This window comes from Mizuhopecten yessoensis, unplaced genomic scaffold, assembly GCF_002113885.1.
Source record: "Mizuhopecten yessoensis strain PY_sf001 unplaced genomic scaffold, ASM211388v2 scaffold8605, whole genome shotgun sequence".
Classification (NCBI taxonomy): Eukaryota; Metazoa; Mollusca; class Bivalvia; order Pectinida; family Pectinidae; genus Mizuhopecten; species Mizuhopecten yessoensis.
In genome coordinates, this window is record NW_018407631.1 from 130,807 (window position 1) to 154,605 (window position 23,799).

Genomic DNA, 23,799 nt, shown 5'->3' on the forward strand with positions numbered 1-23,799 from the left:
ACTAGTAAGCCAGAGGTCCCGGGTTCGATCCCATGCGGAGGTAGTAATTTTAATTAATCATGCGCTCTGTTACATTGGCGCCCACGTAGGGACCCGGGAAAAATACTCGGCCTTGCTCCACAAGCATCGCTGTTACCCCTGGAAAAACTCGAGGACGAGTTCTTTCCTGGAAGGGGGAGTATGTAACCCTGGTAAATACTAGCCGCAATATATCGCTCGGCTATAGAGAACTTCTCTTTAGCTCGATCGGTTGAGCGTTAGACTAGTAAGCCAGAGGTCCCGGGTTGAATCCCATGCGGAGGCAGTGATTTATATTTAATTAATCATGCGCTCCGTTACATTGGCGCCCACGTAGGGACCCGGGAAAAATACTCGGCCTTGCTCCACAAGCATCGCTGTTACCCCTGGAAAAACTCGAGGACGAGTTCTTTCCTGGAAGGGGGGTATGTAACCCTGGTGATACTAGCCGCAATATATCGCTCGGCTATAGAGAACTTCTCTTTAGCTCGATCGGTTGAGCGTTAGACTAGTAAGCCAGAGGTCCCGGGTTCGATCCCATGCGGAGGTAGTGATTCATATTTAATTAATCATGCGCTCTGTTACAAAAACATTCAATGACCATAATTAACATCCTCCAAAATGACCTACAAAACCTTTAAGAATGGGCAGATAAATGGGGCATGAAATTTAATGCCAAACAATGCTACATCATGTCAATTAGGAAAAAGTCATCAAAATTCTAGTCTGACTAACCACATTTTGGAAGAGGTACAGAACAATCCATACCTAGGACTCCAGAAATCAAACGACCTCAAATGGAGTACTCATATAAGGATCATCGTGAGGAAAGCGAGCTCAACTTTAGGCTTTTTGAGAAGTAATTTATATCACTGCCCAAAAGAGTGTAAGAAAACAGCATATATATCACTTGTTAGATCAATTCTGGACTATGGCAGTATTATTTGGGACCCTCATCTAAAATCAGACATTGAAAAAAATAGAGAGAATACAAAGAAGAGCAGCTCGCCTAATTACTAAAAATTACAAAAGTCGGGATGAAGGATGTGTCACAAAAATCCTACAACACCTAAAACTGCCAACCCTACAAAACACAAGGAAATCACAGTGACTAGTATTCATGTGCAAAGTAGTTGAGGGGTTAATACCAGCTTACCCCCAGATCAGATAATCCAGCACTCTGGAAGGACGCGAAAAACAAACACAAAGCGTTATGAGAACTATGAAACATCAGCAACATTAAACAGGAACATTGTCAACAACTCAAGGCCATTAATCATCCCAGGATACAAACAGGAAGCATACAAGATCTCCTTCTTCATCAAAACACCGCTTGAGTGGAACCAACTGGATGATGTAGTAGTGTGCGCAGAAAGCGTAGTGGGATTTAGATCAGCCCTTTCGAAAAAACAGCCGAGATAAGTAACATATTCTCTCTCCCGTCGTGTCACGCCATTATTGGTAACTACGACGTATCCGATGTAAATGTAAAATGTAACGCTACGTCTAAGTAAATCCGTTGCGTAACTGCCGTAAGACATGTACGAAGATCATAGGTATTCGATATCGAGGTATTGTAAATGATCTTTGAAAAACCTTTAGCTTTGTAAGAAATCATGGATGATTTTTGTCTTTCCCCACTATTCTCAGTTTTTATAGAACAATATTATTTTTAGAGCCCCATATCGAGCGCCCGTGATGATCTCTTATGTAAATTAAAGTTCCGACTAGAAAAAGACTCCCAAATATGCCATAAAATGTATCAAAATGAGAGCATGCATTGAAAAGGTAAGTTATCTATAGACATATATCTGTGTTACATACAAGAATATCACGAAGACGATCTTCTTTCTGCTACAACCTTGAGTAGCATTGCCGGCTTTACAACGCTACACATGGGGGTCGCCATATTGGATATTCTAATAAACGAGAGTAAATCCGGATTGTTTTTATGAACGAGTGGAACGAAACTGAACAAACCATAATATTTTCCCTAATGATTCGGGGACATAATACATTTTTAATGTCTAATTCTTTCATTGCATTTAATTTTTTGCCTTTTTTCTAACTGTTTTCTTCAGTTTGGTAGTTCATATCACACAGTAAATGTTTATGTGTTGGTGGAGAGGGCCAGTTTCAAATTGAGATAAGGAGTTCATACCCTTATAGCATTATGATTAAGCCAAATTGATGGCAATTTGATAGTTTCCAAATCGTAACCTTGACAGTACATTTTGCACTAATCATTAAAATGTCACACCTTATAACATTTACTGGTTGTGCTGTATGAACTTTTATACACATAAGAGGCCTTTACTAAAGGGTCAAAATAAGTCTCTGTGCAGTGGTCAATGCACAAAACTGTGCAGATCTTTTGGTTTTTAATATTTTATTAACAAAAAATAATACTGGTTATTCCTTAAGATTGAATATAAAAAGGATGACAACATCTTTAAGTGCATCGTTAGTAGAGCTTTATTCATTTCTGAAAAAAAACACCCCAAAAAATTGAACACGACACAACATTGACATTGTGCTATAATTTTATTGGCAATCAACTTCGACCGATCAGATAATCAGATGTTAGATTACAAATAGGACCATTCCAAACAATGCAGTCATTTTTTTTAATATAATATAATTAAAAAAATGTCTATCATGGCATAATAGCCAAAAACTATATTGAAAACCTATTGTCAAAATAATCCATAAAAAATAACAACTTTAAGCTTGCTGATGATGTCATATCTGTTACTGTTCCAACAACAAAATGTCTGCTCAATGTAATAGTCATATTTTTCCCTTTGAACAGTTACAGTAAATATTTTAATTGAGAAATGATCCACAGTATCAATTTAATTAAAATCAGACCTCTGAAAACTGCTTCATAACCTATGTCTCTCAAAGCACAGATTACAAAACTACTTTGAGAGGTCCAATTTTAGTTTGATCATTATGCATTGTAATAATCAATACAGTCTGGTGATAAACACCAGTATATAACTAATACATTGGGTATGCAGCAAAACATAAAAACCACAGATGATATTATTATTAGTGAAAGATTAATTAGTTTATGAAGAAAAACTAAAAATAATGGTTTCCAAGTCACCATCACTATCAGTGACAAGTGGGCTGTCAAAATGATGTCTCATGTCTTACTAATGTTTTGACAAAACTTCTTGTCCATTGCAGAGAATGATGATTATCACACACATCACAATCATCGGTGAGAAGAATCTTCACCTGATGTCACTAATAAAGCACTTTGGACTTTGTAGACTTTTATATGAATTGCAGAATTGTTTCGTGAAAATGTGTCTGGCTCATTGTCCTCCTTATCTGGTTCCAGATCGTCCACAAGTTCTACAGTGGAGGTATGAACAGCAGTCGACAGACTGCCTCGGCCTGTTAACTCAAGTGTTAATGCCAGATTTGAAGCTCTGGTTATTGCTGCACCTAAACCGTGAATAAAAACTTCATTTTCCAAGTCCAGTATCTTTTTACATCTTTCAAGCTGACTTTTGAAGTCTGTCTTCCGACTAACATACACATCATTCTTGCGTTTTGGTAATTTTCGTGGCAGACGTTTTCGGAGGGTGAACTCTTCTTGGTCAATAAGGTCCTTCAGTTCAGCTGACTTTGACCTGCAAACGAACGGAAAACATATGCATTGTTAGGTTTCATAGGAGATCATCATCCTCAGTTTTTACATCTTGCTTTTTGCTCAAGTTTAATTAACTAAACACCTACAACCAATTACATTTTTTATTTTGTCAAACAGGGAGCCATTGTAAGAACTTTTCAGACATTTTAAAATTTTCTACCGAACATAAAAAGAAAGGTAGATCGCGAAAATTATGAATTTATCCATTTCGTTTTTTTATTTTATTTTTTATGTTGCTTCTAAAGTTCTGTGACCCGTATCCGTATAGCATATGTGTATTTCAGACATTTGTAACGTGACCCTGTGGTTCATGCGACTATTTTAGCTTACAGTAGGTGACAAGCCGTGAAAAAATGGTATGTATACAACTGTTTAAGTTAATTTGTTAATGTAATTCTAAAACATTTTAAAGTCCAAGTTTGTTTAAGTCAATCATACACAGTCAATATTTACCTTGGATGAGTTTTCCCCCTGTCTTCCACGGACTGCATGGTCGTTTAAGCAACCGGAAGTACATACCACTCTAATCCGGTTTCAACTGTTGCTTTCTACCAGTTATTTCCGGGTCGAAAAGTGAAAGTAGAGGTTGCGAATATGACCGACCAAGTAGACTTAGCTGCGAGTGCTCGCGAATTCAAGTGTATTAGCTGCGGAAACAAGACTGACCAACTTTATCGTGATTTCAATTCCGGAATTATCAAGATTGAGCATTGCGTGAGGAAATCGAACATTCAATATCCTTACTGTAACCACAGACGCCTGCAACTGTACTGTACCCCGGATATATATATAAATACAGGAATTTTTCAAATAGCCTGCAGGTTAGGACCCTACTATATAGAAGGGTAGGCAGCTATTTTCACATCTAAAAATACCAGATGCAGGCGTCTGTGCTGTGACGGCGTTAACTAGTTATCCACTGATCCAGACTCATGAAACCTGTAAACTAAAGCAAGGAATTTATTTTTGATTTTACTTAACATCCAGTCCGATTTTCCTCTGGCTCCAACACTAGCTGGACTGGAGACATTCTCACAGCTAGATGTCTGGTGTGCCCAACACAGAGACATCTTTCCGCCAGATGCAGAATGTCTGGCGATGGAGCCAGAGAAAACACCATATTGACACTTATTTTATCTGAGTTATTTGCTGTAAATATTGTCATATCCAATGATGTTATGTCTTTTAACCAACGGAAATGAGCTCGCATAGAGATAATTTAAAAGACCACCAACTGTTATTAATTTGAATAAATGGAAATGCTCAACAAAAACTTTATTTAACGTCGGATATTTAAAAAACATTTAACATTAGCTATTAAAAACTATTATTCCGACAAACTGAACATAAGTATAAAAAAAGAATACAAACAGAAACTGTGTTCATTTTGATGTCAAGGACTCTACAGAAATAACAAAATTTATTTTACTGATCAATTTAGAATTTTATCAATAATTGTTGTTTCAGAAACATTGCCAGAAGGTTGTGGATAAATACATTGAGTCAGAGCCAGTGATCATTTGTTTGGATTTTTTGCTGTTAAAACAGCAAGCCTTCCGCCATGTTTTGTACAATAGAAAAACTCAGGTAAGGCATTAGGAAATGACTACACCTAGTTAGTTAAATCTTGTGAAAACAAAAAACGAGAACCGTTAATGATATTACAGAATGTTATCTTGTATCTTTTTTATGTTCTTTATTATCAAAATATTGGTTAACTTGTTTTACTTGTTGTTTAACTGTTTCTGTATGAACATGTTTTAACTATTTTGTATGAGCCTGTTTTAACTGTTTCTGTATGAATATGTTTTAACTGTTTCTGTATGAGTCTGTTTCCAGTATTTAAAACTTGTTTGTCTGTTTCAGTATATTCTGAATATACAGTCCATTCCTTGATTATTCAGTTTATATGATAACCATATAATGATATTTTCCTCATAGTATCCAGTTATACTTGGATAACCTGACAGTAACCTAGTTACTACTATATTGACTACCTGCCATAACAAACACCTTCTGACCTAAGCTAGCTGTGGTTATTGATTGTTTCAGGGACACTGGAAGTTAGTGGCCATCCTACTACTCTGTGATGCTTTTACAAAACTGTTGCTGGGGCGACCACACAGTACAGAGTCTTACCTGCGGCCTGATTACATGATCTACTCTGCCTTAGAATGGGGGCTTTATATTAACTTCAGTCTAGCATTAATAGGTAAAAAGTCAGCCTAGTGTTATAATATAACATTTCAGCCTAGTTCTAATAGGTAACACTTCAGTCTAGTGCTAATAGGTAACACATTAGCCAATTGTTTAAAGGTAACATTTCAGCCTAATGGTAATAGGTAACACATTAGCCTAACATTAATCGGTAACACTTCAGCCTACTGTCAAAAGGTAAAATTTCAGCCTAGCATTAATAGGTAACACTTCAGGCTAATAGTAATAGGTAATACATTAGCCTAACATTAATCGGTAACACTTCAGTCTAATAGTACTAGGTAACACATTAGCCTTGCATTAATAGGTAACACTTCAGACTAATAGTAATAGGTAACACATTAGCCTGGCATTAATAGGTAACACTTCAGTCTAATAGTAATAGATAACACATTAGACTGGCATTAATACGTAACACTTAAGGCTAATAGTAATAGGTAACACATTAGCCTTGCATTAATAGGTAACACTTCAGGCTAATAGTAATAGGTAACACATTAGCCTGGCATTAATAGGTAACACTGCAGGCTGATAGTAATAGATAACACATTAGACTGGCACTAATACATAACACTTAAGGCTAATAGTAATAGGTAACACATTAGCCTGGCATTAGTAGGTAACACTGCAGGCTAATAGTACTAGGTAACACATTGGTCTGGCATTAATAGGTAACACTGCAGGCTGATAGTAATAGATAACACATTAGCCTGGCATTAATAGGTAACACTGCAGGCTAATAGTACTAGGTAACACATTGGTCTGGCATTAATAGGTAACACTTCAGGCTAATAGTAAATAGGTAGTTACCACATTAGCCTGGCATTAATAAGTTACACTTCAGTCTAATAGTAATAGATAACACATTAGCCTGGCACTAATACGTAACACTTAAGGCTAATAGTAATAGGTAACACATTAGCCTGGCATCAATAAGTAACACTTCAGTCTAATAGTAATAGATAAAACATTAGCCTAGCATTAATAGGTAACACTGCAGGCTAATAGTACTAGGTAACACATTGGTCTGGCATTAATAGGTAACACTTCAGGCTAATAGTAAAGAGGTAGTTACCACATTAGCCTGGCATTAATAAGTAACACTTCAGCCCAATAGTAATAGGTAACACATTAGCCTGGCATTAATACGTAACACTTCAGTCTAATAGTAATAGATAACACATTAGCCTAGCATTAATAGGTAACACTGCAGGCTAATAGTAATAGGTAACACATTAGCCTTATGCTTTATTTAAGCCATTATTCCAAGCTCATGATATTTGGATGAAGTAAACAAATAATCTTAACATATTGTATGGCCATTATAATGTGAGTGTTTAACTAAAGTCTCTTTCCTGTCGTTACAGAGTTATTCATTACCATTTTGATAATCATTGTATGCATCAGGACAATTTCTACTGAGAAATGCAGGTAAGACTTTTCTTATATCATCAACTATCTTCTTCAAACATACATATTGTTCCAAATAAAATGTTCAGGACACAGATCTGTTCCTTACAATAACTTACCTATTGCATTGTATTGTTGTGTTTTACAGGCCAGGAGAGCTGATGCGTGGAGTGCTGCTGTCAAACTTTGGTAAAATCCTTGTGATACCTGCAGTTCTGTGGGGGACGAACTACAGCCTTATCTATGTTTCTCTTAGTCGAATGTTTGTATGTGCCGCCAATATCCAAGCCATCAGAGGTAACAGTCCATGTTATATTGCACCCTAAAATACCACTACATTACAATTTATACCCCTCATAACCAAATCAGGTTGTCATTAGGCTATTTCTCCTGAAGTATGGCACTGACATTACCTGGTAATCAACCTTTGCACATATCTCCCCCACCAACACTGACATTACCTGGAAATCAACCTTTACACATATCTCCCCCACCAACACTGACATAACCTGGTAATAAACCTTTGCACATATCTCCACCATCAACACTGACATTACCTGGTAATCAACCTTTACACATATCTCACCCACCAACACTGACATAACCTGGTAATAAACCTTTGCACATATCTCCCCCATCAACACTGACATTACCTGGTAATCAACATTTACACATATCTCACCCACCAACACTGACATTACCTGGTAATCAACCTTTACACATATCTCACCCACCAACACTGACATTACCTGGTGATCAACCTTTACACATATCTCACCAACCAACACTGACATTACCTGGTAATCAACCTTTACACATATCTCACCCACCAACACTGACATTACCTGGTAATCAACCTTTACACATATCTCGCCCACCAACACTGATATTACCTGGTAATCAACCTTTACACATAACTCACCCACCAACACTGACATTACCTGGTAATCAACCTTTTCACATATCTCGCCCACCAACACTGATATTTCCTGGTAATCAACCTTTACACATAACTCACCCACCAACACCGACATTACCTGGTAATCAACCTTTACACATATCTAACCCACCAACACTGACATTACATGGTAATTAACCTTTACACATATCTCCCCCACCAACACTAACATTACCTGGTAATCAACCTTTACCCATATCTCACCCACCAACACTGACATTACCTGGTAATCAATCTTTGCACATATCTCACCCACCAACACTGACATTTCCTGGTAATCAACCTTTACACATATCTCCCCCACCAACACTGACATAACCTGGTAATCAACCTTTACACATATCTCGCCCACCAACGCTGATATTACCTGGTAATCAACCTTTACACATCACTCACCCACCAACACTGACATTACCTGGTAATCAATCTTTGCACATATCTCACCCACCAACACTGACATTACATGGTAATTAACCTTTGCACATATCTCACCCACCAACACTGACATTTCCTGGTAATCAACCTTTACACATATCTCACCCACCAACACTAACATTACCTGGTAATCAACCTTTACCCATATCTCACCCACCAACACTGACATTACATGGTAATTAACCTTTACACATATCTCCCCCACCAACACTGACATTACCTGGTAATCAACCTTTGCACATATCTCACCAACCAACACTGACATTTCCTGGTAATCAACCTTTACACATATCTCACCCTCCAAATCTGAGTATTTGTAACAAAGGTAATGTTTCCAGTCTTGTTGATAGATTTTTGGCTTTTGGTTTGCTTTGCCTAAGTTACAAAGCCTATTCTAGTATTCTGCTACTGAGGTATAAAATGGTATTCATTGATGCATTGTAAGGAACTCATCCATCCTGTGAACTTACACATATGTAAACTACAATCTTGTTTTAACCTCTGTCTTAAGAATTTTTGATACAATTCTAACTGTATGTACTGGTTATATGAAGGCTAGATTGTGTTTCAGGTGACATTTAGATAAAATTACATGTACAGATTGTATTACAGGTGATGTTAGATTGTATTACAGGTGATATTAGATTGTATTACAGGTGATTTTAGATTGTATTACAGGTGAGGTTTAGATTGTATTACAGGTAAGGTTTAGATTGTATTACAGGTTAAGTTTAGATTGTATTACATGTTAAGTTTAGATTGTATTACAGGTGAGGTTTAGATTGTATTACAGGTGATGTTAGATTGTATTACAGGTGATGTTAGATTGTATTACAGGTGATGATAGATTGTATTATAGGTGATGTTTAGATTGTATTACAGATGATGGTTAGATTGTATTACAGGTGATGTTAGATTGTATTATAGGTGATGTTTAGATTGTATTACAGGTGATGTTTAGATTGTATTACAGGTGATGTTAGATTGTATTACAGGTAAGCAAAGTTTAGGTTGTAGTACGGCTGTGACTAGTTTGAAGAAGAGGTGAAGTGATATTTATTTAATTCTCTTTTTTTCAGTTCTCAGTCCAGGCTGCCATGTTTCCACTTGCATCATGTCAGTAGTGCTTGGACATGTTGTTGCCATGCTTTCATCCATCTGGATACAAAACATTCTTTCACAAGTCCCAGGGTGAAGATCATTAACAGATAAAGACAAGGTGGTGCTGTTCTATCGGAAGTTACAAGGTGGTGCTGTACTATCACATGCCAAGGTGGTGCTGTACTATCACATGACAAGGTGTTGCTGTACTATCACATGACAAGATGGTGCTGTACTATCGGAAGTTACAAGGTGGTGCTGTTCTACCACAAGACAAGTTGGTGCTGTACTATCACAAGTGACATGGTGGTGCTGTACTATCACACATAACAAGGTGGTGCTGTACTATCACAAGACAATGTGGTGCTGTGCTATTAAAAATGACAAGGTGATGCTGTACTATCACAAGTTACAAGGTGGTGCTGTACTATCATAAGACAATCTGGTGATGTACTACCACAAGTTATAAGATGGTACTGTACTATCACAAGTTATAAGGTGGTGCTGTACTATCACAAGTTACAAGGTGGTGCTTTACTATCACAAGTTACAAGGTGGTGCTGTACTATCACAAGTTACAAGGTGGTGCTGTACTATCACAAGTTACAAGGTGGTGCTGTACTATCACAAGTTACAAGGTGGTGCTGTACTATCACAAGTTACAAGGTGGTGCTGTACTATCACAAGTTACAAGGTGGTGCTTGACTACCACAAGTTACAAGGTGTTGCTGTACTACCACAGGACAAGATGGTGCTGTACTATCACAAGTTATAAGATGGTACTGTACTATCACAAGTTATAAGGTGGTGCTGTACTATCACAAGTTACAAGGTGGTGCTGTACTATCACAAGTTACAAGGTGGTGCTGTACTATCACAAGTTACAAGGTGGTGCTGTACTATCACAAGTTACAAGGTGGTGCTGTACTATCACAAGTTACAAGGTGGTGCTGTACTATCACAAGTTACAAGGTGGTGCTGTACTATCACAAGTTACAAGGTGGTGCTGTACTATCACAAGTTACAAGGTGGTGCTGTACTATCACAAGTTACAAGGTGGTGCTGTACTATCACAAGTTACAAGGTGGTGCTGTACTATCACAAGTTACAAGGTGGTGCTGTACTATCACAAGTTACAAGGTGGTGCTGTACTATCACAAGTTACAAGGTGGTGCTTTACTACCACAAGTTACAAGGTGTTGCTGTACTACCACAGGACAAGATGGTGCTGTACTATCACAAGTTATAAGATGGTACTGTACTATCACAAGTTATAAGGTGGTGCTGTACTATCACAAGTTACAAGGTGGTGCTTTACTATCACAAGTTACAAGGTGGTGCTGTACTATCACAAGTTACATGGTTTTGCTGTACTATCACAAGTTAAAAGGTGGTGCTTTACCATCACAAGTTACAAGGTGGTGTTTTACTATCACAAGTTACAAGGTGGTGCTGTACTACCACAAGTTACAAGTTGGTGCTGTACTATCACAAGACATGGTGGTGCTATACTATCAGAAGTGACAAGGTAGTGCTGTACTATCACAAGACATGGTGGTGCTGTACTATCAGAAGTGACAAGGTAGTGCTGTACTATCACAAGACATGGTGGTGCTGTACTATCAGAAGTGACAAGGTAGTGCTGTACTATCACAAGACATGGTGGTGCTATACTATCAGAAGTGACAAGGTAGTGCTGTACTATCACAAGACATGGTGGTGCTGTACTATCAGAAGTGACAAGGTAGTGCTGTACTATCACAAGACATGGTGGTGCTATACTATCAGAAGTGACAAGGTAGTGCTGTACTATCACAAGACATGGTGGTGCTGTACTATCAGAAGTGACAAGGTAGTGCTGTACTACCACATGACAAGGTGGTGCTGTTACTATCAGAAGTGACAATGTGGTGCTGTACTACCACAAGTTACAAGGTGTTGCTGTACTACCACAGGACAAGATGGTGCTGTACTATCACAAGTTATAAGATGGTGCTGTACTATCACAAGTTATAAGTTGGTGATGTACTATCACAAGTTATAAGGTAGTGCTGTACTATCACAAGACATGGTGGTGCTGTACTATCAGAAGTGACAAGGTAGTGCTGTACTACCACATGACAAGGTGGTGCTGTTACTAACAGAAGTGACAATGTGGTGATGTACTAAAACAAGACAATGTGGTGATGTACTAAAACAAGACAAGGTGGTGATGTACTAAAACAAGACAAGGTGGTGATGTACTAAAATAAAACATAGTGGTACTGTACTTAAACAATACATGGTGGTGCTGTACTAAAACAAGACAATGGGGTGATGTACTAAAACAAGACAAGGTGGTGATGTACTAAAACAAGACAAGGTGGTGCTGTACTAAAACAAGACAAGGTGGTGCTGTACTAAAACAAGACAAAGTGGTGATGTACTAAAACAAGACAATGTGGTGATGTACTAAAATAAGACAATGTGGTGATGTACTAAAATAAGACAAAGTGGTGATGTACTAAAACAAGACAAGGTGGTGCTGTACTAAAACAAGACAAGGTGGTGCTGATAACATCAGCCTGTAACACTAACATGGTTTGTGCTAGTCCAGTAGTTGATTGGTATGATGTCAGCCTTGAAAAAGAACATTGCACTTTCATCAAGAGAGGGAAACACGGTGTTATATCTCCGTCATGTGATAAATGTAATCCAATCAGACACACTGTTATATAAATGAGGTGTATTAATACTATGTATTCTTAAAGAGGATTGACTCTCTTCATGTCTGAAGTATATTATACCTCACAAAATAGAGATCATTAGACGTGCTTCAACACTTCAAAAAGTCAATGTATTAATTATGGTTTGGAATTAAACCTCGAACATTATTTTGACCAATTGTCAGAGTTTTGATACAGAATTCATTTTATAGTCCTGGGTCATATCGAGTTCAGTGTTTGATTTCTGAAACTCAGAACAAATAATGGCCCATTCCTAGATGTGTGCTTAGTAAGTAAGCAAAATGTGGTCTGCCTGCTGGACAGTTTCAGCACAATGTGTGATTGGATTCTTATAACTTGGTCAACATTTATACTAAGACAAAGGCGAAGTTTGAAATCGACAGATATCCACATATAAACTGCATTATTGGCAAAGGGAGACACTATGTATACAATCAGTGTTTAGCTCACCTGGCACAAAGTGCCTGTGAGTTTATGGTACGTTGGCATGCAGCGTCAGTCATCTGTTGTCTTTCCATCCATCTGTCAACTTGTTTCTTTGATGAACACACAAAATTTTCTAAACCAACCAAAGATCTAGAGCAATGGCGCATGGATATGGAATGTACTAGACCAGCAGTGTGAATCTTTTTCTACCATACTATGTGAAGTTCAAAGGTCAACTTTGAGCACTGGCTTGAGTCAATGATTAACATTGGCTATGATTGGTAAAATGGTTCAAGAATCTTTTTAAGTTCAATTAGGCCTAGAGTCCTGATATTTTGCCAGTAAGTACCAGGCATATAGTGCTATACCTTTTCCTCATATTAATGACCTTGACATACATTTTAATACTCTTTAAGAAGAATGTTTTGCCAGGCCTAAGATTGTTTAAATATGGAGGTCCTCATGGACTCTTAGTTTGTTTGAAATATGGGCCAAGTGAGGCAATCTACATACAATCAAAGGCATTGAAGGATATCTGACTTGTATATATTCATTCAGCTTGTGAAGTGAACTCTGTATATTTCCCCTTTCTCCACATCCTACAAATAACTTAACTGAGTAATGAAGTATAAATGTAGTTTCCTTTTTTTGTTGCATTTCAATAATTCCGCTCCTAGATTCTTAGTACCGGTATGTGCCTTTGTTATACAGCGAGAGTTAACTTTATACTACGTGGTATGGGAGAGGTGTTATACAGCGAGAGTTAACTTTATACTACGTGGTATGGGAGAGGTGTTATACAGCGAGAGTTAACTTTATACTACGTGGTATGGGAGAGGTGTTATACAGCGAGAGTTAACTTTATACTACGTGGTATGGGAGAGGTGTTATACAGCGAGAGTTAACTTTATACTACGTGGTATGGGAGAGGTGTTATACAGCGAGAGTTAACTTTATACTACGTGGTATGGGAGAGGTGTTATACAGCGAGAGTTAACTTTATACTACGTGGTATGGGAGAGGTGTTATACAGCGAGAGTTAACTTTATACTACGTGGTATGGGAGAGGTGTTATACAGCGAGAGTTAACTTTATACTACGTGGTATGGGAGAGGTGTTATACAGCGAGAGTTAACTTTATACTACGTGGTATGGGAGAGGTGTTATACAGCGAGAGTTAACTTTATACTACGTGGTATGGGAGAGGTGTTATACAGCGAGAGTTAACTTTATACTACGTGGTATGGGAGAGGTGTTATACAGCGAGAGTTAACTTTATACTACGTGGTATGGGAGAGGTGTTATACAGCGAGAGTTAACTTTATACTACGTGGTATGGGAGAGGTGTTATACAGCGAGAGTTAACTTTATACTACGTGGTATGGGAGAGGTGTTATACAGCGAGAGTTAACTTTATACTACGTGGTATGGGAGAGGTGTTATACAGCGAGAGTTAACTTTATACTACGTGGTATGGGAGAGGTGTTATACAGCGAGAGTTAACTTTATACTACGTGGTATGGGAGAGGTGTTATACAGCGAGAGTTAACTTTATACTACGTGGTATGGGAGAGGTGTTATACAGCGAGAGTTAACTTTATACTACGTGGTATGGGAGAGGTGTTATACAGCGAGAGTTAACTTTATACTACGTGGTATGGGAGAGGTGTTATACAGCGAGAGTTAACTTTATACTACGTGGTATGGGAGAGGTGTTATACAGCGAGAGTTAACTTTATACTACGTGGTATGGGAGAGGTGTTATACAGCGAGAGTTAACTTTATACTACGTGGTATGGGAGAGGTGTTATACAGCGAGAGTTAACTTTATACTACGTGGTATGGGAGAGGTGTTATACAGCGAGAGTTAACTTTATACTACGTGGTATGGGAGAGGTGTTATACAGCGAGAGTTAACTTTATACTACGTGGTATGGGAGAGGTGTTATACAGCGAGAGTTAACTTTATACTACGTGGTATGGGAGAGGTGTTATACAGCGAGAGTTAACTTTATACTACGTGGTATGGGAGAGGTGTTATACAGCGAGAGTTAACTTTATACTACGTGGTATGGGAGAGGTGTTATACAGCGAGAGTTAACTTTATACTACGTGGTATGGGAGAGGTGTTATACAGCGAGAGTTAACTTTATACTACGTGGTATGGGAGAGGTGTTATACAGCGAGAGTTAACTTTATACTACGTGGTATGGGAGAGGTGTTATACAGCGAGAGTTAACTTTATACTACGTGGTATGGGAGAGGTGTTATACAGCGAGAGTTAACTTTATACTACGTGGTATGGGAGAGGTGTTATACAGCGAGAGTTAACTTTATACTACGTGGTATGGGAGAGGTGTTATACAGCGAGAGTTAACTTTATACTACGTGGTATGGGAGAGGTGTTATACAGCGAGAGTTAACTTTATACTACGTGGTATGGGAGAGGTGTTATACAGCGAGAGTTAACTTTATACTACGTGGTATGGGAGAGGTGTTATACAGCGAGAGTTAACTTTATACTACGTGGTATGGGAGAGGTGTTATACAGCGAGAGTTAACTTTATACTACGTGGTATGGGAGAGGTGTTATACAGCGAGAGTTAACTTTATACTACGTGGTATGGGAGAGGTGTTATACAGCGAGAGTTAACTTTATACTACGTGGTATGGGAGAGGTGTTATACAGCGAGAGTTAACTTTATACTACGTGGTATGGGAGAGGTGTTATACAGCGAGAGTTAACTTTATACTACGTGGTATGGGAGAGGTGTTATACAGCGAGAGTTAACTTTATACTACGTGGTATGGGAGAGGTGTTATACAGCGAGAGTTAACTTTATACTACGTGGTATGGGAGAGGTGTTATACAGCGAGAGTTAACTTTATACCATGTGGTATGGGAGAGGTGTTATACAGTGAGAGTTAACTTTATACTACGTGGTATGGGAGAGGTGTTATACAGCGAGAGTTAACTTTATACCATGTGGTATGGGAGAGGTGTTATACAGCGAGAGTTAACTTTATACTACGTGGTATGGGAGAGGTGTAAAATGTTTCGTACTGCAGTACTCATGTTGTTATTACATGTATACCTTGTTTTCTAACCCAGGTATCTAGAATATTTTGTTCTTGATAAAAGATATGTTGTCAACACCAGTGAAACTAAAACTTGTGTCATATAATTAGACATAGTAATAAATAACTCTGTAAATATTCTTTATAAAACGCTTTATTTGAGTTTTTTGTCATGACGTTGATGACAGGTTGTGACACAGAACATGAAGCTGCTTTGGCCGTTGGGATTCAATTGATTCAACTCAAAGTCATTGAACCTAACCTGTGTAACTTGGTACAGAACCCAGCCTATCTAACTTTGTATTCCAAAACTGAAACCTTTATCTTACTGTGGGCTGGTGTGTTTTATGACTGTGGACTGGTGTGTTGTGTGACTGTGAGCTGGTGTGTTTTGTGACTGTGGACTGGTGTGTTGTGTGATTGGTGGCTGGTGTGTTTTATGATTGGGGACTGGTGTGTTGTGTGACTGTGGCCTGGTGTGTTGTGTGACTGTGGGTTGGTGTGTTTTATGACTGTGGACTGGTGTGTTGTGTGACTGTGGGCTGGTGTGTTGTGTGACTGTGGGCTAGTGTGTTTTATGACTGTGGACTGGTGTGTTGTGTGACTGTGGGCTGGTGTGTTGTGTGATTGGTGGCTGGTGTGTTTTATGATTGGGGACTGGTGTTTTGTGTGACTGTGGGCTGATGTGTTGTGTGACTGTGGGCTGGTGTGTTGTGTGACTGTGGCCTGGTGTGTTGTGTGACTGTGGGTTGGTGTGTTGTATGATTGTGGGCTAGTGTGTTGTGTGACTGTGGGTTGGTGTGTTTTATGATTGTGGGCTAGTGTGTTTTATGACTGTGGGCTGGTGTGTTGTGTGACTGTGGGCTAGTGTGTTGTGTGATTGTTGGCTGGTGTGTTTTATGATTGGGGACTGGTGTTTTGTGTGACTGTGGGCTGATGTGTTGTGTGACTGTGGGCTGGTGTATTGTGTGCTGGTGTGTTGTGTGATTGTGGGCTGGTGTATTGTGGGTTGGTGTGTTTTATGACTGGGCTGGTGTGTTGTGTGACTGTGGGCTGGTGTGTTTTATGATTGTGGGCTGGTGTGTTGTGTGACTGTGGGCTGGTGTGTTGTGTGACTGTGGACTGGTGTGTTGTGTGACTGTGGACTGGTGTGTTTTATGACTGTGGGCTGGTGTGTTGTGTGACTGTGGGCTGATGTGTTGTGTGACTATGGGCTGGTGTGTTGTGGGCTGGTGTGTTGTGTGATTGTGGGCTGGTGTGTTGTGTGATTGTGGGTTTGTGTGTTGTGTGACTGGGCTGATGTGTTGTGTGATTGTGGGCTGGTGTGTTGTGTGATTGTGGGCTGGTGTGTTGTATGATTGTGGGCTAGTGTGTTGTGTGACTGTGGACTGGTGTGTTGTGTGATTGTGGGCTGGTGTGTTTTGTGATTGTGGGCTGGTGTATTGTGGGTTGGTGTGTTTTATGACTGGGTTGGTGTGTTTTATGACTGGGCTGGTGTGTTTTATGACTGGGCTGGTGTGTTTTATGATTGTGGGCTGGTGTTTTTTATGATTGTGGGCTTGTGTGTTGTGTGATTGTGGGCTGGTGTGTTTTATGATTTGGGACTGGTGTGTTTTATGATTTGGGACTGGTGTGTTTTATGATTTGGGACTGGTATATTTAACGATTGTAGATTGATATATTTTATATTGTGGACTATGCTGTTTTTCATGGACTATAGGTTCTATATTGCACACCAGTTACATCATGTCTGGTACAGGGACTTTGAGATCAAACAATACACCAACACATTATTCCCTGTCAATACAGGATATTGGATGCTCAAGTAATGACAATACACAGAATAATTCTCAAAAAAAATGTACTTTTACATTTATATCATTTGTTCATCACTCTCTTTCACTCTTTCTTGTCCTCACACTTGAATCTCTCTTGTTCAATGATGAATAATGGTGGTATGAGAAAATGTACTACACGACTGTACAACAGCAGTACAGGTCGCTAACACTGACACATAGACGACTCGCATAGCAAGGAGGACAGCAAAACAACAGTCATTAGTACCCCTTACCCCGTACAATACCAGTACAAGGCCAAACAGTGTAAACAAAAACAGCATTTTACTTAGGGACTTATAACTATGAATTTTCATCTTTGGACCAAATACATTATGTATTTTTTATTTTGAGAATAAGTGATTATGCATGTCTAAACAATATATAAGTGTTAATGCCATAATCAAAACATTATTGTTTGATGCCATCTTATAAAAGTTGAATTAATTCCTCTTATTTCCTGTGTACTTGTACATGAATATGGCCAAATATTTCAGAAAAGGAGATATATACTGACTTGTGCCACCATTTCTTTGCCAATTTCTCAGAGACATGCCATGAAAACCTAGTCTACTACTTAACACATTAACAGCGTGCAGTATATAATGTTTCTGCCATTGTACATTCACAATAATTCTGATCACACATATCTTCAGCACCGTAACGATAAACAAAATCCATTTTTCACTGAATTACAGGTACATAAGAGATAGATATATCTAGACTTTACAAAGTCAATGTTTGAACATGATGGAATTATTCCAGTCCTTTAGGGTTGTCAATGTATTATATTTCTTACAATACTTCTCCAAGTATTGACCTCTATGATAACTTGTTTAAAACAAAAAAAGATATCCTAACAAAACAGTTTACTGCGATCAAATCACTGCTGCACTGAACAGTTTATACCCATTCACACAATAATCTCTACGACCAACTGGTTTGATTATATTTCTAAACAGATCAGTTTTAAAAATAAAATCCGTGACTCTTGGATACTTTTAAATCCTGTAACAGCATATACACGAATCTATTACGAGATGATGAATATGATGAAATGACTTTGATTTGGTCTTTGGGTTAAGTTTGAGACAGTGTTGTAATGGCAGATACACCTGTACATAGATATGCATGGCTTACACAAAATAGCTTTCACATTAAAAACTGAACCTTTGAATTCGTTTAGCTGGGTACTTGCTGTGTGTGCCAAATGATACATTTTAGACATGATGACCATATATGGTTTGAATGATCAAGTACGTGACCATATAAGGTATGAATGATCAGTAAGTGACCATATATGGAATTTATCATAATCAGTGACATTTGGATAATTTCCTCACCAAAAAATTTCATAAAACTTTCTCTCATATAAATTATAAATTAAATTAATTTTTTTTCATAGAAATGTCATTAAATAATTTCAAATGCACATTAGATAATATATATACAAATTATATACATATCAAATGATTACAAGTTACAATTCACAGCACTAGTCAATAGATGTCAACACACAGTTACAATAATAAATAACAAAAAAAATACAGCCATGTAATCATATCATTAGATTTATCCTTGATTTCGTGTAAGTCAAGTAAGAAGATCAGTATTAGTACAGATCTTCTAGAAAGAGATCAGCCTTCTTACAGCAAATCTTTTAATGAAAGATCAGCATTTTTATAGCAAATCTTCCAGTGAGAGATCAGTATCTTACAGTAGATCTTCCAGTGAGAGATCACTTTCTGACAGCAAATCTCCAGTGAGAGATCAGCTTTCTTACAGCAAATCTCCAGTGAGAGATCAGCTTTCTTACAGCAAATCTTCCAGTGAGAGATCAGCTTTCTTACAGCAAATCTAACAGTGAGATATCACTTTCTTACAGCAAATCTCCAATGAGAGATCACTTTCTTACAGCAAATCTTTTAATTTAAGATCAGCATTCTTACAGCAAATCTTCCAGTGAGAGATCAGCATTCTTACAGCAAATCTTCCAATGAGAGATCAGCTTTCTTACTGCAAATCTTCCAGTTAGAGATCAGCATTCTTACAGCAAATCTTCCAATGAGAGATCAGCATTCTTACTGCAAATCTTCCAGTGAGAGATCAGTTTTCTTACTGCAAATCTTCCAGTGAGAGATCAGCATTCTTACAGCAAATCTTCCAGTTAGAGATCAGCATTCTTACAGAAAATCTTCCAGTTAGAGATCAGCATCTTACAGCAAATCTTCCAGTGAGAGATCAGCTTTCTTACTGCAAATCTTCCAGTGAGAGATCAGCATCTTACAGCAAATCTTCCAGTTAGAGATCAGCATTCTTACAGCAAATCTTCCAGTGAGAGATCAGTGTTAATACAGCAAATCTTCCAATGAGAGACCAGATTTCTTACAGCAAATTTTCCAGTGAATTCCACTTCACACAAGAAATGTGACGTTAATGGTAAATCAAAAAAGTTTTTCTCATGCAATCTTAAGATCCTCCTCCACAAAAACATTCTTTGTTGTACCGAATAAAATGGTTTTCAGTCAGATTATTAATGGCTGTAATCAACTTTTATTCAATGTATACGAAGACATTTTTATTATCGAATTACAAAATGATGTAAATATATATATGTAACATTAAACCACGTAAAAAAGGGAGATTAAAATAAATTTAGAATCAACCCTAGGCTAAGTGTTCGGTCCTATCCCCATGGTCTGCATTAATTGGTGTAAGTGGGCGCTCACTGGAAGATTACACAAGGTTGGCATGGTATTGCTATGATACGTCCGATGAGTAATATACAAATGCTTTGATCATATGGTAATGAGCCAATGGTTGGTAAATGAGATGGATCTCCAATTCTCTGGTCGAGCGTGTCTTTTAAATGAAATAGTCATTGATGTGTGCAATGGAAATGAATCTATGTGATTGGTTATGACGATATGATGAACCACAACATCCCTCCTGTGCGTATAGACACTTTATGTTGTAGAAAACTTGGACATTTTTTTTGTAAAAAAATACATAAGGGTTCATCAATTGGTTTTCAATGACTCCGATTCTCAACACAATGAAGTTAAATGGATGGATGGTAACTGGGGATATTGCTCCTGGCGAGGGTAACCTCCTCTTGGGAGGGTCACACCTGGTGTAGTTTGGTAGAGTTTATTTGACATTTTCCTGAGTTAAGCTTTTCCTAGCAAAAATCCCCTTCACCTCTATGCTTGTAACCATTCAGTTTCACATCTTTAGATTCATTCCTTTTTGAGCACTTTCTGTGAAATTTCCTCGTGAAAATTTCTACACAGCACTTGGAGTGTATGTGAACTACACTATATCTGACAACATTGACAGAATAATTCCACAAACATCAACACATGAAGTTTCTATACACTTCATCTCTGCACCAACTGAATCTAGTAAACACTTCATGGCGCGGGGCGCCACCTAGTCAGAGTATCTAGTCAAGGGAGATCACTATTGTCCATGTAAGGTATGTCACACCATTACTTCACTTTCTGAACTTAAATCTGCACCAAAAGTTCTATGTATCTCGGCCAAGTCTCGCTCAGTGGCAGCCCTCACAGCTAGTGACCGTGTCCTAGACAGCTCTATATTAATGTCTTTTGTCTTTGTTTTTTGTATGGGACTAGTTTTCTTCCAATCATTGGAGTCATTAGGGGAGTCCTGCAGGCGTAACAGCCGCGTTGGACTTTTTTCTATTTTATCTAAATCTAACTCTTGTAGCTCTGTGAAGGACAAGTCCTTTGTCCCTCCACCCTTGTCTGTTCCAGCAAACAGGGGATTCCTGTAGCGACGAAGATTCACTTCATTTTCGTTATTAGTCTTTTGAGCAACATATTTTGCCTCTCGTTTTGTGCGTTCTATTGCTCGCTGTCTCTTGAAATGGAACACAACAAGGCAAATGATTGTGACAACACCTAGAAGGCCGATCACTGAGCACACCGCAGGAATAATGTAGGTTGACCCTGAAACACAACAACGCAATATTTAATACTGCTTCTAACTTGCACAGAGAAGTTTGTCAAATATAAAATATTAAATACTGCTACCAACTTAAATGGAAAAATTATAGCTAACATATCCAGAGGCCTAGGGTGATGATATTTGGCCAGTAACATGCTGGGATAAAGGGCTACCAAATTTATTTAAATGAATGACCTTGACTTATATTCAAGGTCACAGGGGTCAAATATGCTAAAACCTTTAATACAACATATTTTCAATTCAACGGGACATTGTGCATCATTGGATTGCCTCCCTTGCTACATAGAATGTGATGATAAGATTGTCATCAGATGAAATTCAAATCAAAACTTCTATTACTGAATACATGTATACATCTGAACACAATATTCCCTCACTGTACTGAATACAATATTTCGCCACCCTACTGAACACAATATTCCCTCACTGTACTGAATACAATATTTCGCCACCCTACTGAACACAACCTTTCCTTACTGCATAATGCTCAGTCTTTGTCTAGACTATTTAAGTATTTGTAACCATAACAGAACAAATGTTTGTGGACGTAAAAAAGGACAGTGTAGTATACGTACCTAGAACTCCTTTCTCCTTAATGACTGCGGTCTCTATTTGGACCTCTATGATGGCAGCCAGAGCACTGCTATTGGTCAGCTTGTGACTGATGGTGTTGGTAAGATTGTCCAGGGCATGTTTCAACACTCGGTCCATCTGTGAATTACCTGTCTTCACTGTGTGTTCCGTGGACTGTAATAAAAGGGTACACACTGTGAATTACATGTTTTCATAAATCAATCCTGTTATGTAACGCTTCAAAGTAAAACATTTACAAATTATCAGTAAGTTTACAAAGTCTATGCAGTTGCGTACATTGGTACCAACCCTTTTTGACTTATAATTGACTCATGATATGTAAAATAGACTCACCAGCAACACCTCAATGGTGTCTGGATGTCCCGTTTGGATAGCACACATTATGTAAATAAGCTTCTCCTTGCCTAGCTTCTGAATGGTTGGTATCTGTCGCAGCTTGTCACATATCGTCTCCACAGTGATACCCTGAAATAATAAGTAGTGTGTCAGGACACGTCGGGAAAGGCTAGCTGACACAATTCAGGACAAACATTGACCATGCATTAACTGAGGTTTACACATGTACAATGTTTGTCTGTTTCAACTGAGGTTTACACACTGTTTCTCTGTTGTTTCAACTGAGGTTAACACACTGTTTCTCTGTTTTAACTGAGGTTTACACACTGTTTCTCTGTTTAAACTGAGGTTTACACACTGTTTCTCTGTTTTAACCGAGGTTTACACACTGTTTCTCTTGTTATAACTGAGGTTTACGCACTGTTTCTCTGTTTTAACCGAGGTTTACATGCTGTTTCTCTGTTTTGACTGAGGTTTACACACTATTTCTCTGTTTTAACCGAGGTTTACACACTGTTTCTCTGTTTTAACCGAGATTTACACACTGTTTCTCTGTTTTAACCGAGGTTTACACACTGTTTCTCTGTTTTAACTGAGGTTTACACACTGTTTCTCTGTTTTAACTGAGGTTTACACACTGTTTCTCTGTTTTAACCGAGGTTTACACACTGTTTCTCTGTTTTAACTGAGGTTTACACACTGTTTCTCTGTTTTAACTGAGGTTTACACACTGTTTCTCTGTTTTAACCGAGGTTTACACACTGTTTCTCTGTTTTAACCGAGGTTTACACACTGTTTCTCTGTTTTAAACGAGGTTTACACACTGTTTCTCTGTTTTAACTGAGGTTTACACACTGTTTCTCTGCTTAACTGAGGTTTACACGCTGTTTCTCTGTTTTAACTGAGGTTTACACACTGTTTCTCTGTTTTAACTGAGGTTTACACACTGTTTCTCTGTTTTAAATGAGGTTTACACGCTGTTTTTCTGTTTTAACCGAGGTTTAC

The 23,799-nt window shown here is 38.2% G+C and overlaps 4 protein-coding genes across 9 annotated transcripts in view; 1 reads left to right on the forward strand and 3 right to left on the reverse strand.

Annotated features, from left to right (window-relative positions):
- LOC110456271 (translation initiation factor IF-2, mitochondrial-like) overlaps positions 1–1,928 on the reverse strand; it is a 45,695-nt gene extending 43,767 nt beyond the window's left edge. The window contains exon 1 of the mRNA XM_021506890.1: positions 1,843–1,928. The gene's annotated coding sequence lies outside the window, so the exon portion shown is untranslated. The remainder of the gene's footprint in view (positions 1–1,842) is intronic.
- Positions 1,929–2,543: 615 nt separating this feature from the next.
- On the reverse strand, positions 2,544–4,217 carry LOC110456270 (ribonuclease P protein subunit p20-like). Its single transcript, XM_021506888.1, has 2 exons — positions 4,139–4,217; positions 2,544–3,665 (listed from the first exon to the last, which is right to left on the reverse strand). Exons 1-2 carry the CDS (start codon positions 4,174–4,176, stop codon positions 3,242–3,244), a joined length of 462 nt encoding a protein of 153 aa, XP_021362563.1. The 5' UTR covers positions 4,177–4,217; the 3' UTR covers positions 2,544–3,241.
- Positions 4,218–4,258: 41 nt separating this feature from the next.
- On the forward strand, positions 4,259–12,685 carry LOC110456265 (protein ARV1-like). 4 transcript variants are annotated; one of them, XR_002463572.1, is made up of 7 exons: positions 4,259–4,399; positions 5,153–5,272; positions 5,738–5,897; positions 7,270–7,333; positions 7,461–7,609; positions 9,785–11,684; positions 11,742–12,685. XR_002463572.1 is itself a non-coding variant. In XM_021506882.1 (6 exons), the coding sequence occupies exons 1-6, from the start codon at positions 4,280–4,282 to the stop codon at positions 9,898–9,900; spliced, it is 729 nt and encodes a 242-aa protein (XP_021362557.1). In that variant the 5' UTR covers positions 4,259–4,279; the 3' UTR covers positions 9,901–12,685. The 4 variants fall into 4 exon arrangements, 2 of the variants coding, with proteins under 2 accessions (XP_021362557.1, XP_021362558.1); XR_002463573.1 differs by lacking the exon at positions 11,742–12,685 and having other exon boundaries at positions 9,785–10,500; positions 10,611–10,627; XM_021506882.1 differs by having other exon boundaries at positions 9,785–12,685.
- A 4,731-nt stretch (positions 12,686–17,416) lies between these two features.
- The window catches only part of LOC110456266 (protein jagged-1b-like), a 148,699-nt gene continuing 142,316 nt past the window's right edge, over positions 17,417–23,799 (reverse strand). For all 3 annotated transcript variants that reach the window (XM_021506884.1, XM_021506886.1, XM_021506885.1), the window contains exons 20-22: positions 22,792–22,923; positions 22,440–22,611; positions 17,417–21,845 (exon numbers count right to left, since the gene is read on the reverse strand). In XM_021506884.1, coding sequence (XP_021362559.1) covers positions 21,355–21,845; positions 22,440–22,611; positions 22,792–22,923 — 795 coding nt within the window. In that variant the 3' untranslated portion in view covers positions 17,417–21,354. The remainder of the gene's footprint in view (positions 21,846–22,439; positions 22,612–22,791; positions 22,924–23,799) is intronic.

Coding starts and splice junctions, on each gene's coding strand:
- LOC110456270 (XM_021506888.1), bottom strand. CDS start 4,176: ATGCAGTCCGTGGAAGACAGGGGGAAAACTCATCCAAG. Junction 3,666..4,138: donor AGGGGGAAAACTCATCCAAG/GTAAATATTGAC, acceptor GTTCGTTTGCAG/GTCAAAGTCAGCTGAACTGA.
- LOC110456265 (XM_021506882.1), top strand. CDS start 4,280: ATGACCGACCAAGTAGACTTAGCTGCGAGTGCTCGCGAATTCAAGTGT. Junction 5,273..5,737: donor TGTACAATAGAAAAACTCAG/GTAAGGCATTAG, acceptor TGATTGTTTCAG/GGACACTGGAAGTTAGTGGC. Junction 5,898..7,269: donor CTTCAGTCTAGCATTAATAG/GTAAAAAGTCAG, acceptor CTGTCGTTACAG/AGTTATTCATTACCATTTTG.